This window comes from Anopheles moucheti, chromosome 3 (genome assembly GCF_943734755.1).
Source record: "Anopheles moucheti chromosome 3, idAnoMoucSN_F20_07, whole genome shotgun sequence".
NCBI classification, from domain to species: Eukaryota; Metazoa; Arthropoda; class Insecta; order Diptera; family Culicidae; genus Anopheles; species Anopheles moucheti.
This window is the reverse complement of record NC_069141.1, coordinates 65,633,875-65,646,764: the sequence shown is the minus strand read 5'-3', so window position 1 is coordinate 65,646,764 and position 12,890 is coordinate 65,633,875. Positions and strand designations below refer to the sequence as shown.

Below are 12,890 nucleotides of genomic sequence, written 5' to 3'. Positions count from 1 at the left end.
AACAGCTTACCCGGTTGGTTTAACTATATGTTGTTCAATGATGCTAAATTTTCGGTAAGCGGTTGGCTTTTATACTCCGAATGCGAAGATTCTTCAGCACGGCACAAACGATACTTGACGTCACGAAAAGTACGAGATTGAATTCCTTAAATGACACCTTTGACATAGACTACGATTCCCTCTGAAGCTAGCAGCTTTTGTGTGTTTCCGTTTCGACTTTGTGCTCCCGAGGCAGATCGTTAATTGTTCAGCTTCCTCACACATGTGATCCTCACAAAGCACAAGATAAATTACGTCAAGCATTTCCGCAGCATGTGTCAGTTGCCAGCTGCCCAATATTAAAGGGTGCTTATGATACACGGGACAGTGATACGTTTGATCAGTGTAGTAAATTTACGACGAATCAAATCTTTTTTTCAGACGTTAAAATGACGATAATGTGAATAAGACCCGCCCCAGTTTAAGGCTGTGTACGATTCAATCTGTTATTATGTGAGTGATGGTAAAGTTCGTGCTCAAAATGTTATGCTTGGAAAGCATTTTTTTACGTTAATTTGCATTTTTGTGTTACTTTAATTTATAATATTTTTTTAATAAGTTTGTGTAAGTGTGAATAAAATGGTGGGTGTGTTATAACGAGTGTTTATCATAAATTTCAAGGGAGTCCAAGGGAGATACCAGAGTAAGTAAAATATTTGCTCTTTTCCATTTGCTAAAATTTATTTCCTAGTCCGTATAGTCCAGATAGAATGTCTAAATTTATGTATAGTTTAGTTGTTCTATATTAAAATGTAATAATGTCATGTAATTCGTGTCGCAATAATTGGTAAACAGTTTCTGTGACTTGTCTCAATTCCTTAATAAAATTGGAAAAAATATGAATAATTCCCCTAGTGTTGGAATATGAATTTGCATGTCTGTGCAAGTGGTTTTTAACAAAAAGTCGCTTCAGGATAAACAGATGGCCGAAATACAAGTAAGCCCGGTGTAGATTAATATCGATTTAGTCTTAAACTTGTAAGAAACGTGTAGAAATATGACCATGGTAAATAGCAACCATTAATCCCGTGACAAATCTTCAACAAAAGTTAAAGAGCTTAACATAATTCATTCTAATATTCTAAAGTGATTCTATTATATTCGTAAATTTACATTTAATGTAAGTAAAATCCATTCTCTATTCAAGACATATTTTCAAGAATTTATTTCAGTTTTTTCAGTACAAAAACAATCTACCAGTAGTAGTCGTAGTTATATCGAGGATAGTATCCGTAGTAGTAGCTGGGATAGTAGTACCTCGGATAGGCGTAGTAGTGATGATATCCAAACCCGAATGTCTCTGCCTTGTCCATGTCCTCCTCAGCTGCCACTGCACTACCTTCTTCTTGGGCGTTTTCGGGACTGTTTGGCATTCTCGGTAGTTCCTTCACTTCTCGCTTCACGATTCTTCCCATTGGAGCTGGCCCTGGAGCTGGCCATTGGGGAGCGTGAGGCATCGCGGATACCACCACAATGATCGCAAACAGAAACAGGAGCTGTTGAGAAGTAGAAACAAAAAAATACAAATAACTAACTCGATCTAGAAACAAACGAGAGTAAAGCTTTTGAGCACCTTGAACATTGTTCTGTGGTTTGAAAGGTGCTGGGGAATTTAAACGATCCTTCTTGCACAATGCACTTGCTGTGGGTCGACTGATGCGACTGATGCTCTATAGAACCATCAGCGCTTCTTTATATCTGAAAACCACTAAGTTCGCAATACGCATTAAAAACAATCTCTTTGACGTCACAGGAGTTGCGAATAAACCCATGTAACGTTATGTACCTTTGAAGGAGCTCGTGCTAAAAATGCTTATATGCATTGCTTATGTGACCCGAAATGATGGGTAAATAACATGACGCCTGGTGTACGTTTTCTCCAAAAAGAATTTCATTGGCATACCCACACACCAGCAACTGGCAGCATGAAACCATCATCATCATCATGATTCTGTGCGCCTTTCTACCGTTCTTTTTTAATTTGTTAGTTTATACCAAAACCGTCAGACATCAGAAGTGTGTCCTCTAGAACGATATAAGCGCATTACTCAGTGTTTATCACCTAGGTGAGAGAAAAGCCACGAAACCAAATGGTATTTACGAATGAACCCGCTGGAACTAGTAATGAAATTGATTGATCGATAAATTACATCATTCCGAAGCGTGAACCTTTAATAATCAAGACGCAGTTTGCGAAACAGCAGGAAAACCCCTAACACACAGATGCAAAAACAAACAAATCAAACCAAAACCAAACACTTTAAACCGCACTAAGTAATCAACTTTATCGAAATTGTTAAGTTTAGCTGTACGCTGTGAAACTGGTTTAGGTTTAAAAATACTCACAACTCCATTGTATTCGTTTCGAGCAGAGCTCAAACTGAGTTTGACGTAAATCAGTATAGCTGCAAAACTTTTGTTAAAGAGCGATCTATGTTATGTGTCACTTTTAATAACACAACCTTTGCTTTGTTTCCTTAATTGCTAAAATATGCATCATACAACGTACGATACACACCTAACTTTTTTGAGAATATCTCTATCTCTTTAAATATGATAGATAAAAATGTTGTTCTGCAAGGTTGTACAGAATGGAAAGATACATTATGGGAGAAATATGACAAAAAATATTATTATATTTCTCATTATTCAAGGTTACATCTGATTTTTTTCATAATTTTTTGTCTAATTTTCGCCAATTTTCGTCATTTCAAGCCAATTGCATACAAAAATTACCACTTTTTCCGTTTCATTTTTATTCTTGTACGTTGTAGGTGTTGAATCAGCAATAATAATGAATTATTTGAAAGGTTCAAATGATAGCTTTGTAAAAAAATTGAACCAATCCGTGGGGTTGAAAAATATACAAAATATTTAAAATATAAATTTCGCTCCGGAACCTTCCGCATTGCTTGACAGGAGTTACTGAACAGTAATAAAAGTGGTTCAAAAATGATTTCATGGTAGTTGCTACGCGTTTATTGCAGTAACTGTTTTCGACGTTTTTGAAAATGGGAACTCACACCCTCAAAAATGATTTTTCGTAAGGTGTCGTATAGTTATGTTACAAGGAGTGCTTTTCGACCTCATGAAAAAGTTGTGATAGAACCCCATTGAAAAATGTTTTTTGAATTCTCTACAACTTTGCAGAACATCATTTTCATCTATCGCTTCAACTTTTTTATCATTCTTCAAAATTTATATTAATTAAAATCTTATGTTTCGGACTGTATGTCATGCATAATTTGTTAACATACTATTAACAAAAGTTATATCAATCTATATCACAACATTTATATGATTTAAAATTTATTTTAATTAAATTATTTTAATAGTAGTATCCATGATAAAAATTTGGTTGATAATAATTGTGATAGCCATATCCATAATGACCGGGATAGAAACCGTGATAATAGCTGGGATATGCATGGATCACCTTGTGGTAACCGAATCCGAACGTTTCAGCCTTATCCATATCGTCCTGGCTCTCAACGGCTTCCACAGCTTCCTTTGGCACTGCTGGCGCGATCGCTTCTCGCTTTACAATTCTGGACCGATGGACAGCGGCCCTTGGTTGACTGATTCCAGCCGATACCACCGCTACGACAGCAAGTATGCACAGTACCTTAAGAGAGAAAGAACGCTCCGGTTATCAGTCAAGTAAGCGATAGGCGAAATTTCTTCGCATTTTTACCTTGAACATTTTGAGAATGGTTTGTTGGCGCTTTGCGTATTTTTTTTAAAGATGTTTCTATCAGAAGAAAGCTTCGACAACTGATGAAAGCCAAAGCATGGGAGTCTTCTTTTATATGAAAACCATCTACTATAGCCAAAACCACTAGTTTGGTGATTGTGAATTCCATTGACGTCACAAACGTTCGGTATTGACCCACGTAGGCTTGAGGAGAAATCGCCTAGATATAACAATCTTTCACTTCACAACCGTTCCAACCAGTCGCAACATATTTTGGTGATAATTAACATCATTGATTGCCACCCTGGGTTTATCAGAATAATCGGAGTTTTTTGTTTCTCTTCAATCCCACCATCGGAAATTCCCAAATACGGAAAACGTATGATAGGTATAGCTCGTATATTTAAATCTAACTCGTATAGCTCGTATATTTAAATTATTCCATAATTTAAAGCTCATATTCTGAATTAACCATAATTTTTAATTGCAATATAAAAGTGCATAGTGTTACGAGCAACATTTGTGAAAACCAAAGTAGAACAACCTTGATTGTTTTTAAATATATTTACTCATTGCCTTTCATTTATCTGTGAAAAAGTGTCAAATATCTCGATATCTCACAAAATTTAAGTACATTATCTATGAAAGTTGACCAACCAAAATTTCAGCTTCTTACAATTAGACAGCGCTTATTCGAAGTTGGTTTGATCAGTAACGAGTTTGAATCAATTTCGTTTGGTAATTTTTAGGTGGAAAAAAATAATCTGGACAACTCGTTATCGTACTAGCTTTAAAAAGGATCATCCGTTAAATATAATTTGCACCACCTTTAACAGAACACACTAGAGTAATGAGTAAGGCATGTCTCAGTCCTTATTCCGTGCGTGGATGTAAATTATCCATTGAGATATACCCATGTTAGACAAAGCCGTTTAATAAATTTAAACACGGTGCAATGCAAGTCGACCAATTAAAACTCGGTGTCATTTAAAGGAAAAAAAATCCTGTAATTAAATTGAACACGAAACAAGAAACTTCTTTCAATTTTCTAACAATGTTGTCTGCAGCTGATTTGTTTTCATTTGAATTCTTTTTTATTTACACACCAGTCGGAACTTAACACTCCCTTTACCAGTAGTGTCCGTATCCATGGTAACCGTGATATCCGTGATAGTAGCGAGGATAGTAATGGTAGGGCGCGTAGTATGGAGCTCCGACGTGAATGACCTTGTGGTATCCGAAGCCAAACGTTTCGGCCTTATCCATGTCGTCCTGAGCCTCCACTGCGCTTTCCTGTGCCGGAGCGTCCTCCTCAACCACCACCTGGGTTGCTTCCGGTGCCACTGCTTCGCGCTTTACAATCTGTCTCATCGGGGCCATCGGACCATTGGGCATTGAGGCCACTACGGCGACGAGGGCAAACAGACACACAAGCTGTTAAACCAAACAAAAAACAAACCAATTACAATTCTGTAAATCTTCTTCACTTTCGACCTTCCTCCACACACTCACCTTGATCATTTTGGTGGGATGCAGAGTATTTTGTGCGCTAGAACCTTTCAAGATGCTTTTCGTTCAACTGACTGATGCTGCCTTCATCTCAGGCGGCTGCTTTTATATCGTCCCTTGAGAAGCACTTTACTCCTAACTTTGTTCTGGAGCAACGACGTCACGGAAAAGCAACGAATCTAAATTCGAATTCACCAAACCGGTATTCGATTAACCGTTCCGAGAGGGGTTTGTGGAAGCGAAGCGACATTTTCCCAAAGCCCACGAATTTACGTCAAACAATCGTGGACTTATTAGAATGAATTCACATCTCTCAGAGCAGTATCAACTTAAGTACGCTGGGGAAGTGACCCAATGCATCATTTAAAAATCTAAGCTCAATTTGTTCATATTCGGGTTCGTCGCTTCACTGGCGTTGATGTCATTAGTACAAGTTTGCGTCAGTTCGTATGCATGTGCAATAATATTACGCCAATTTATTTCTTTCTGGCTGAATTATGTACGAAACATCTTTCGATTCATGTAAAGGTTTGTTCTGATTAGATTTTATATTAATTTCAATAAATAGGTGCTAATTTCCATTCCAATTCGCACTGTTGATGTTTTACCAGTAGTAGCCGTAGTTATATCGAGGATAGTATCCGTAGTAGTAGCTGGGATAGTAGTACCTCGGATAGGCGTAGTAGTGATGATATCCAAACCCGAATGTCTCTGCCTTGTCCATGTCCTCCTCAGCTGCCACTGCACTACCTTCTTCTTGGGCGTTTTCGGGACTGTTCGGCATTCTCGGAGGTTCCTTCACTTCTCGCTTCACGATTCTTCCCATTGGAGCTGGTCCTGGAGCTGGCCATTGGGGAGCGTGAGGCATCGCGGATACCACCACAATGACCGCAAACAGACACAGGAGCTGTTGAGAAGAAGAACCAAACACATACAAATGACTAACTCGATCTAGGCACAAACGAGAGTAAGGCTTTTGAGCACCTTGAACATTGTTCTGTGATTTGAAAGGTGCTGGGGAATTGAAACGATACTTGAGCTGGAAAGCTTCTTGCGCAATGCACTTGCTGTGGCCCGACTGATGCTGCACAGCACCGGAAGACCTTCTTTTTATACCATTTCAACCGAATTCACAATCCCATTGCTAAGAGTACCGTTTCGATTCGGTTTGACGTCACAGGATCGATTCGATTCCATATAAAGCGAAAGTTCCATTTCTCCAGGAGAAATTTCACTTGGCTTATGTACATTCCTTCCCTATATACGTTTTATTTAAAGCAATGCAAAGCTTCAGTGCGTTATGTATGTTCCATGTTCCATGTCGGCTTTATGTACGCCTGCTATGAACGCTTTTCATTTTATTGCATGTATCTTTGTTAATTTTATTGCATGTATATTTTGTAAATATGAAAGAATTGCATTCTGTCCAGGAAGGAGACAAAATGTGCACTGTGTAAATGTTTGTGTGACCTTGTCGTAGTTTTTTGATTTATTAATTTTCATCAAGAACAGCAAGGCTAGGTTTAATACTTTTTATTATGCTTCTTTTTAACGTTATTTGGTCTTGTCTCGTCTCTTACGGTGTTTACAAACTCTTATATATATTATAATAACAGTTATAATATATACATAATAACATAATATTATTATATATATAACAGAATGGCAGTAACATGATTGAAGAGTAAAGTGGCAGATTATTTATTTAAAACTTATATTTTATGCAATAGGTTTAGCGATTCTGGTCTTCACAAGACAGGCACGAAACTCTATGTTATTCGCCCTTCTCCCTCGTATCAAGAAAATTGATGATCCGGAACTGATTGTGCTAAAAGTTAATCGAGATAGTCATTATATGGCAGGCATTGCTAATAAATCCTTAGGCCAAGAAAAAGATCTTCCGAAATTGTGAACTAAAACACCAGATCATCTACTTCACTGATAACATTAATCAAGGCTATTCAGTGAGTTAGGATGTAGTTGTATGATTTAATTTAGTATGCAATTATACTTTATCATAAAACCAAATTTGCGCATATGATACTTATTTAGAAGAAAATATTATCCATATACCTAACGATATTAATTGTTTCTATTTCTGTATATCTGTTTAATCTGTCTGTTTAATAAACTCTAATTATGTAATGATACTTTTTTACTTTCCTTTACAATTTTGTTAAATAAAGGTTGCCATGGCATGAACCGAAGGTGCATTCGTATCAGATTCATATGTGAGATAAACTACAGAGTTTATATATATTTTATAAAAAATGCTTTAAAGAATAGAAAAATAATACACCCGATCTTTTGCCGTTTAAATAAAAAAAAACTCACAACCAAATTTTGCTTCGGAATTTATTGATTGATGTTTTGTTTCGGTTAATTAGCACAGTCGGTAAAGCAGTTTAGCAATACATTTTTTGCGTGAAACTCAGAGGATTCTAGAAAAGTTAAGAATAGTGCAACCAACGGCTTTCTTAAGCGCTGGTTTTTATTGAAACTCAAATACCTTAATGAGAAGCATTACCTTTAATTTGTTCATGATGCTAGCTTTCTGTTTTTTGTTTATTTTTTTTTTGTTTAAAAAATTTATTTCGTTGTAAATTTATTGTTCTTCCATACTAATACCTCACATTTATTTGAAAACCCATTTTTTTGCTACATTTGGTGTCTGTTTGTTTATTTTATTTTGCTTTTTGTTTCCTAGTAATAGTAGCCACCATAGTAATTGTGATAGCCTGGATATCCATATCCATAATAGCCGGGATAGAAACCGTGGTGGTAGCTCGGATAAACATGGATTACCTTGTGGTAACCGAACCCGAACGTTTCAGCCTTATCCATATCGTCCTGGCTCTCAACGGCTTCCACAGCTTCCTTTGGCACTGCTGGCGCGATCGCTTCTCGCTTTACAATTTTGGGCTGATGGACAGCGGCCCTTGGTTGACTGATTCCAGCCGATACCACCGCTACGACAGCAAGCATGCACAGTACCTTAAGAGAGAAAGAACATTCCGGTTATCAGTCAAGTAAGCGATAGGCGAAATTTCTTCGCATTTTTACCTTGAACATTTTGAGGATGGTTTGTTAGCGCTATGCCTATTCTTTTCAAGATGTTTCTCTCAGAAGAAAGCTTCGACAACTGATGAAAGCCAAAGCATGGGAGTCATCTTTTATATCTCCACCATTCATTCCGAAAAAATTAATTTGAGTGTGTTGGTTAAAGCAGACACCAAATTCAATACGATGCTTGCAAAAGACGTCACAAAGCATGTAAATTACTAGACTGGTTTTCGCTTTGGATGGGAAAAAGGGCTTCATTTCTTCACACACATTCTTTGGAAAATCCCGATCTAGATGGAATTTGATTATCATGCATAAATTTGTAACTTTGCTTTGCGTAAATCCGCTAGAATGTGGCTAATTTAAAGAAACAGTGTTAAATTAACAATTAATTAATTAATTAATTAATTAATGAGTAAATTAACTCATGCGAGTTTGATAATACTGCACCACACGGTTCCAGTCGATACTAAACCAAAATTGAACATGCTGAATTCCTTGCTGCTTTTTGAATAACAAGAGCATTAGCATTGATTTACTGTTTGTAGCTAATTATAGAAAAACGCATGGTAAACCATATTATCGATCATTAATTGATGAATCACTTCATTCGTTTATGGCTTTCAATAAAAGCGGAGTGAAAAATTTATATTCTTCCAAAAATACTAAACTTTACGAGTCAAATGTATGAAGTAATATTGAAATTTGTACATAATATTAACATCTATCATTCAAAAATATAACCACGAAATATAAACTTGATGATGTTTTAGGAAAAAAAACCCTTTTATACCTATTTTTGTATTTTAGATATAAAATTGTTAGAAAGGTTTAGATAGGTTTTATTTTTTATTTGTGGTAGCCATGCTTACTGGATCTATAGCCAAAACTGAAGAAGAATGCTTCAAAATTCTTGGTGAACAATTGATTTAGACCATCACAATTTGTCGCAATTCGGCGATCTGCAGTTGGTTTTAACAATCTATAATTGAGTTCTATATGTTTATTGAATTTACACCTATTTGAATGACCTACTTGATCATCACCTGTACTTTCCGTCCTTCCGACCCATTATCCGAAATCATAATTCAGATCCGTTAAGTTGGTCTACTAGAAATTGAGATATGTTGTACAGGGTAAATGTACCTATTGGCCAACATTTTGTAAATATATTATGAATTTATGAGAATAAATTATGTGCCATATCTTTGTATGTATAATACCGTCATTGAAATTCTCGATGGTCTGCCAGAAAAGCGGGGATGGTATTACACATGTAGATTTCGTTCTACACCCCTTTTTTAATTCAATTTGGTTCAGAAATACTGAGTTGTAGTAATAACAAATTGAAGGGGCGTCGGTTGATCTGATCCGTTCACGACTTACAAAATCTTATTCAATTTAATAATATGGGATCAAATGTTCCGAGAGCACTGTTTTTTGGGTTTGTTGATCTGTAGCGACCGGGATCAGCTTTGTATGATAAGTAAGTTCTTTTCTTGTAAGAGAAGTTCCCTAGCGATGAGGAATCACCTTTAAATCGAAATGGCAATCCCATGCGCTCCGAGGTCACTGTTTGGGATCATCCAATATTTAGATCCCTCTCACCCTTGTATTATACAACAGTGGTACTATATATGCAGAAATACAATAAACTAAAATAGTTTTTAAGTATACGCCATTCCAAGATTGCTTGTCTGTTAAGAATACAAAAAATGTTGCCATATAAAAAATATTGCAAAAAATAATAACACGAATTAATATAGAAAACGAATGTTAAACGCTTTATGTTTTCCATTATTTTCGACGTATTTCAAGACTTCGTCAAAACACAATTATTGGGAGCACAGGTTGCCAAGAAGTTTTATTTTTTAATATTATCATGTTATATAAAAAAGTTCTAACAGCTTGTTGAATCTGGATCTGGATGATTGTAGAACTATGGAAAAATGTCTCAAACATGTTGACTGATAATTTAGATTTAAAAAATCGTTTTATTTTTAAATGTATGTACAATTGAAGCCGATTGAATCGATCACATTGATCATCGAACACTCCCTTTACCAGTAGTGTCCGTATCCATGGTATCCGTGATATCCGTGATAGTAGCGAGGATAGTAATGGTAGGGCGCGTAGTATGGAGCTCCGACGTGAATGACCTTGTGGTATCCGAAGCCAAACGTTTCGGCCTTATCCATGTCGTCCTGAGCCTCCACTGCGCTTTCCTGTGCCGGAGCGTCCTCCTCAACCATCACCTGGGTTGCTTCCGGTGCCACTGCTTCGCGCTTTACAATTTGTCTCATCGGGGCCATCGGACCATTGGGCATTGAGGCCACTACGGCGACGAGGGCAAACAGACACACAAGCTGTTAAACAAAACAAATAACAAATCAATTACAATTCTGTAAATCTTCTTCACTTTCGATCTTCCTCCACACACTCACCTTGATCATTTTGGTGGGATGCAGAGTATTTTGTGCGCTAGAACCTTTCAAGATGCTTTTCGTTCAACTGACTGATGCTGCCTTCATCTCAGGCGGCTGCTTTTATATCGTCCCTTGAGAAGCACTTTACTCCTAACTTTGTTCTGGAGCAACGACGTCACGGAAAAGCAACGCATCTAAATTCGAATTCACCAAACCGGTATTCGATTAACCGTTCCGAGAGAGGTTTGTGGAAGCTCCGCGACATTTTCCCAATGCCCACGAATTTACGTCAAACAATCGTGGACTTTTTAGAATGAATTCACATCTCTCAGAGCAGTATCAACTTAAGTACGCTGGGGAAGTGACCCAATGCATCATTTAAAAATCTAAGCTCAATTTGTTCATATTCGGGTTCGTCGCTTCACTGGCGTTGATGTCATTAGTACAAGTTTGCGTCAGTTCGTATGCATGTGCAATAATATTACGCCAATTTATTTCTTTCTGGCTGAATTATGTACGAAACATTTTTCGATTCAAGTAAAGGTTTGTTCTGTTTAGATTTTATATTAATTTCAATAAATAGACGCTGATTTCCATTCCAAATCGCACTGTTGATGTTTTACCAGTAGTAGCCGTAGTTATATCGAGGATAGTATCCGTAGTAGTAGCTGGGATAGTAGTACCTCGGATAGGCGTAGTAGTGATGATATCCAAAGCCGAATGTCTCTGCCTTGTCCATGTCGTCCTCAGCTGCCACTGCACTACCTTCTTCTTGGGCGTTTTCGGGACTGTTCGGCATTCTCGGAGGTGCCTTCACTTCTCGCTTCACGATTCTTCCCATTGGGGCTGGTCCTGGAGCTGGCCATTGGGGCGCGTGAGGCATCGCGGATACCACCACAACGAACGCAAACAGACACAGGAGCTGTAGAGAAGAAGAACAAAACACATACAAATGACTAACTCGATCTAGGCACAAACGAGAGTAAAGCTTTTAAGCACCTTGAACATTGTTCTGTGATTTGAAAGGTGCTGGGGAATTCAAACGATACTTGAGCTGGAAAGCTTCTTGCACAATGCTCTTGCTGTGGCTCGACTGATGCTGCACAGCACCGGAAGACCTTCTTTTTATACCATTTCAACCGAATTCACAATCCCATTGCTAAGAGTACCGATACCGTTTCGATTCGGTTTGACGTCACAGGATCGATTCGATTCCATATAAAGCGAAAGTTCCATTCCAATGTGAGAAATTCCCCACAGTTTCGCTTCCATATTTTCTTCAGATTGCGTCCAAAATGTAGGAATAATCATATGCAATAAATTATTTGTTTATTTTTGTTTAGCAGTGTGTCTACCGCACGCTTGATGTATATTTATCAGTACTTTGTCGACAATACATCGAAATGTAAAGTTTAATTAATCAGAGTAAACTACAATAGATTTATGGAATTGACTGAAGTTTGTTTATGTCTAGTGTCAAATTTGCAGTAATTATTTTAATGGTGAAATAAGCGAATGTAAATAAAAAGAATTTTTTTTTAACTTAATTCATCGAACGACTTCTACAGCATTTTTTAGCTTTGCTTTGCGTCTTACTATGCTGGGTTGATAACCTGCAGACTGATACCAGATTCCATATCACTGACTCATTCAGTATCTTAAGAAAGATGAATTATTAAGTTATCATGTGGGAATTTATATTATCGTTTTTACGTTCAACGTAAAAATCTTGGGATTTAGTTCAATTTCTTTTTTATTCAAGAAAATCTTCACGACACATAGCATTCGTAGCTGGTAGTGATGAACCATTTCAGATGTAGGTGATTTCCCGATACAAAACGAATTGAATTCAAAAATTCTTTCGTAGGAATGCCAACCCATGTAGAGCAAATGACGTCACAACACCCATAAATTAGTTGGCAGGTTTTTATGACAGGAATGTGAACTATTTGTCTAGAACCATTCGATTGCACTGATTGCAGATGATCTTATTGATATTTGCGTCACAGCAGACCAGTAATGTTGAATAGAAGTAGCAATAAATTGTCTTATCAATAATTTGCAAGAATAATTAGATATTTAATCTATTTAATTAATTATATTTTACTTTCTCCAACTAAATTTAAAAAAACTAATCTTTCAAATGCCTTCAATATTAT

The 12,890-nt window shown here is 36.9% G+C and overlaps 5 protein-coding genes across 5 annotated transcripts; all 5 read right to left on the bottom strand.

Moving 5' to 3' along the window:
- Nucleotides 1-1,232: 1,232 nt before the first annotated feature.
- Nucleotides 1,233-1,621, bottom strand: LOC128304867 (uncharacterized). Its single transcript, XM_053042107.1, has 2 exons — nt 1,613-1,621; nt 1,233-1,535 (listed from the first exon to the last, which is right to left on the bottom strand). Exons 1-2 carry the CDS (start codon nt 1,619-1,621, stop codon nt 1,233-1,235), a joined length of 312 nt encoding a protein of 103 aa, XP_052898067.1.
- Nucleotides 1,622-4,861: 3,240 nt separating this feature from the next.
- LOC128304978 (uncharacterized) lies at nt 4,862-5,254 on the bottom strand. The gene is made up of 2 exons (XM_053042233.1): nt 5,246-5,254; nt 4,862-5,167 (listed from the first exon to the last, which is right to left on the bottom strand). The coding sequence occupies exons 1-2, from the start codon at nt 5,252-5,254 to the stop codon at nt 4,862-4,864; spliced, it is 315 nt and encodes a 104-aa protein (XP_052898193.1).
- Nucleotides 5,255-5,846: 592 nt separating this feature from the next.
- LOC128304871 (uncharacterized) lies at nt 5,847-6,235 on the bottom strand. The gene is made up of 2 exons (XM_053042112.1): nt 6,227-6,235; nt 5,847-6,149 (listed from the first exon to the last, which is right to left on the bottom strand). Exons 1-2 carry the CDS (start codon nt 6,233-6,235, stop codon nt 5,847-5,849), a joined length of 312 nt encoding a protein of 103 aa, XP_052898072.1.
- Nucleotides 6,236-10,365: 4,130 nt separating this feature from the next.
- On the bottom strand, nt 10,366-10,758 carry LOC128304977 (uncharacterized). The gene is made up of 2 exons (XM_053042232.1): nt 10,750-10,758; nt 10,366-10,671 (listed from the first exon to the last, which is right to left on the bottom strand). The coding sequence occupies exons 1-2, from the start codon at nt 10,756-10,758 to the stop codon at nt 10,366-10,368; spliced, it is 315 nt and encodes a 104-aa protein (XP_052898192.1).
- Nucleotides 10,759-11,350: 592 nt separating this feature from the next.
- LOC128304665 (uncharacterized) lies at nt 11,351-11,739 on the bottom strand. Its single transcript, XM_053041873.1, has 2 exons — nt 11,731-11,739; nt 11,351-11,653 (listed from the first exon to the last, which is right to left on the bottom strand). The coding sequence occupies exons 1-2, from the start codon at nt 11,737-11,739 to the stop codon at nt 11,351-11,353; spliced, it is 312 nt and encodes a 103-aa protein (XP_052897833.1).
- Nucleotides 11,740-12,890: the final 1,151 nt, after the last annotated feature.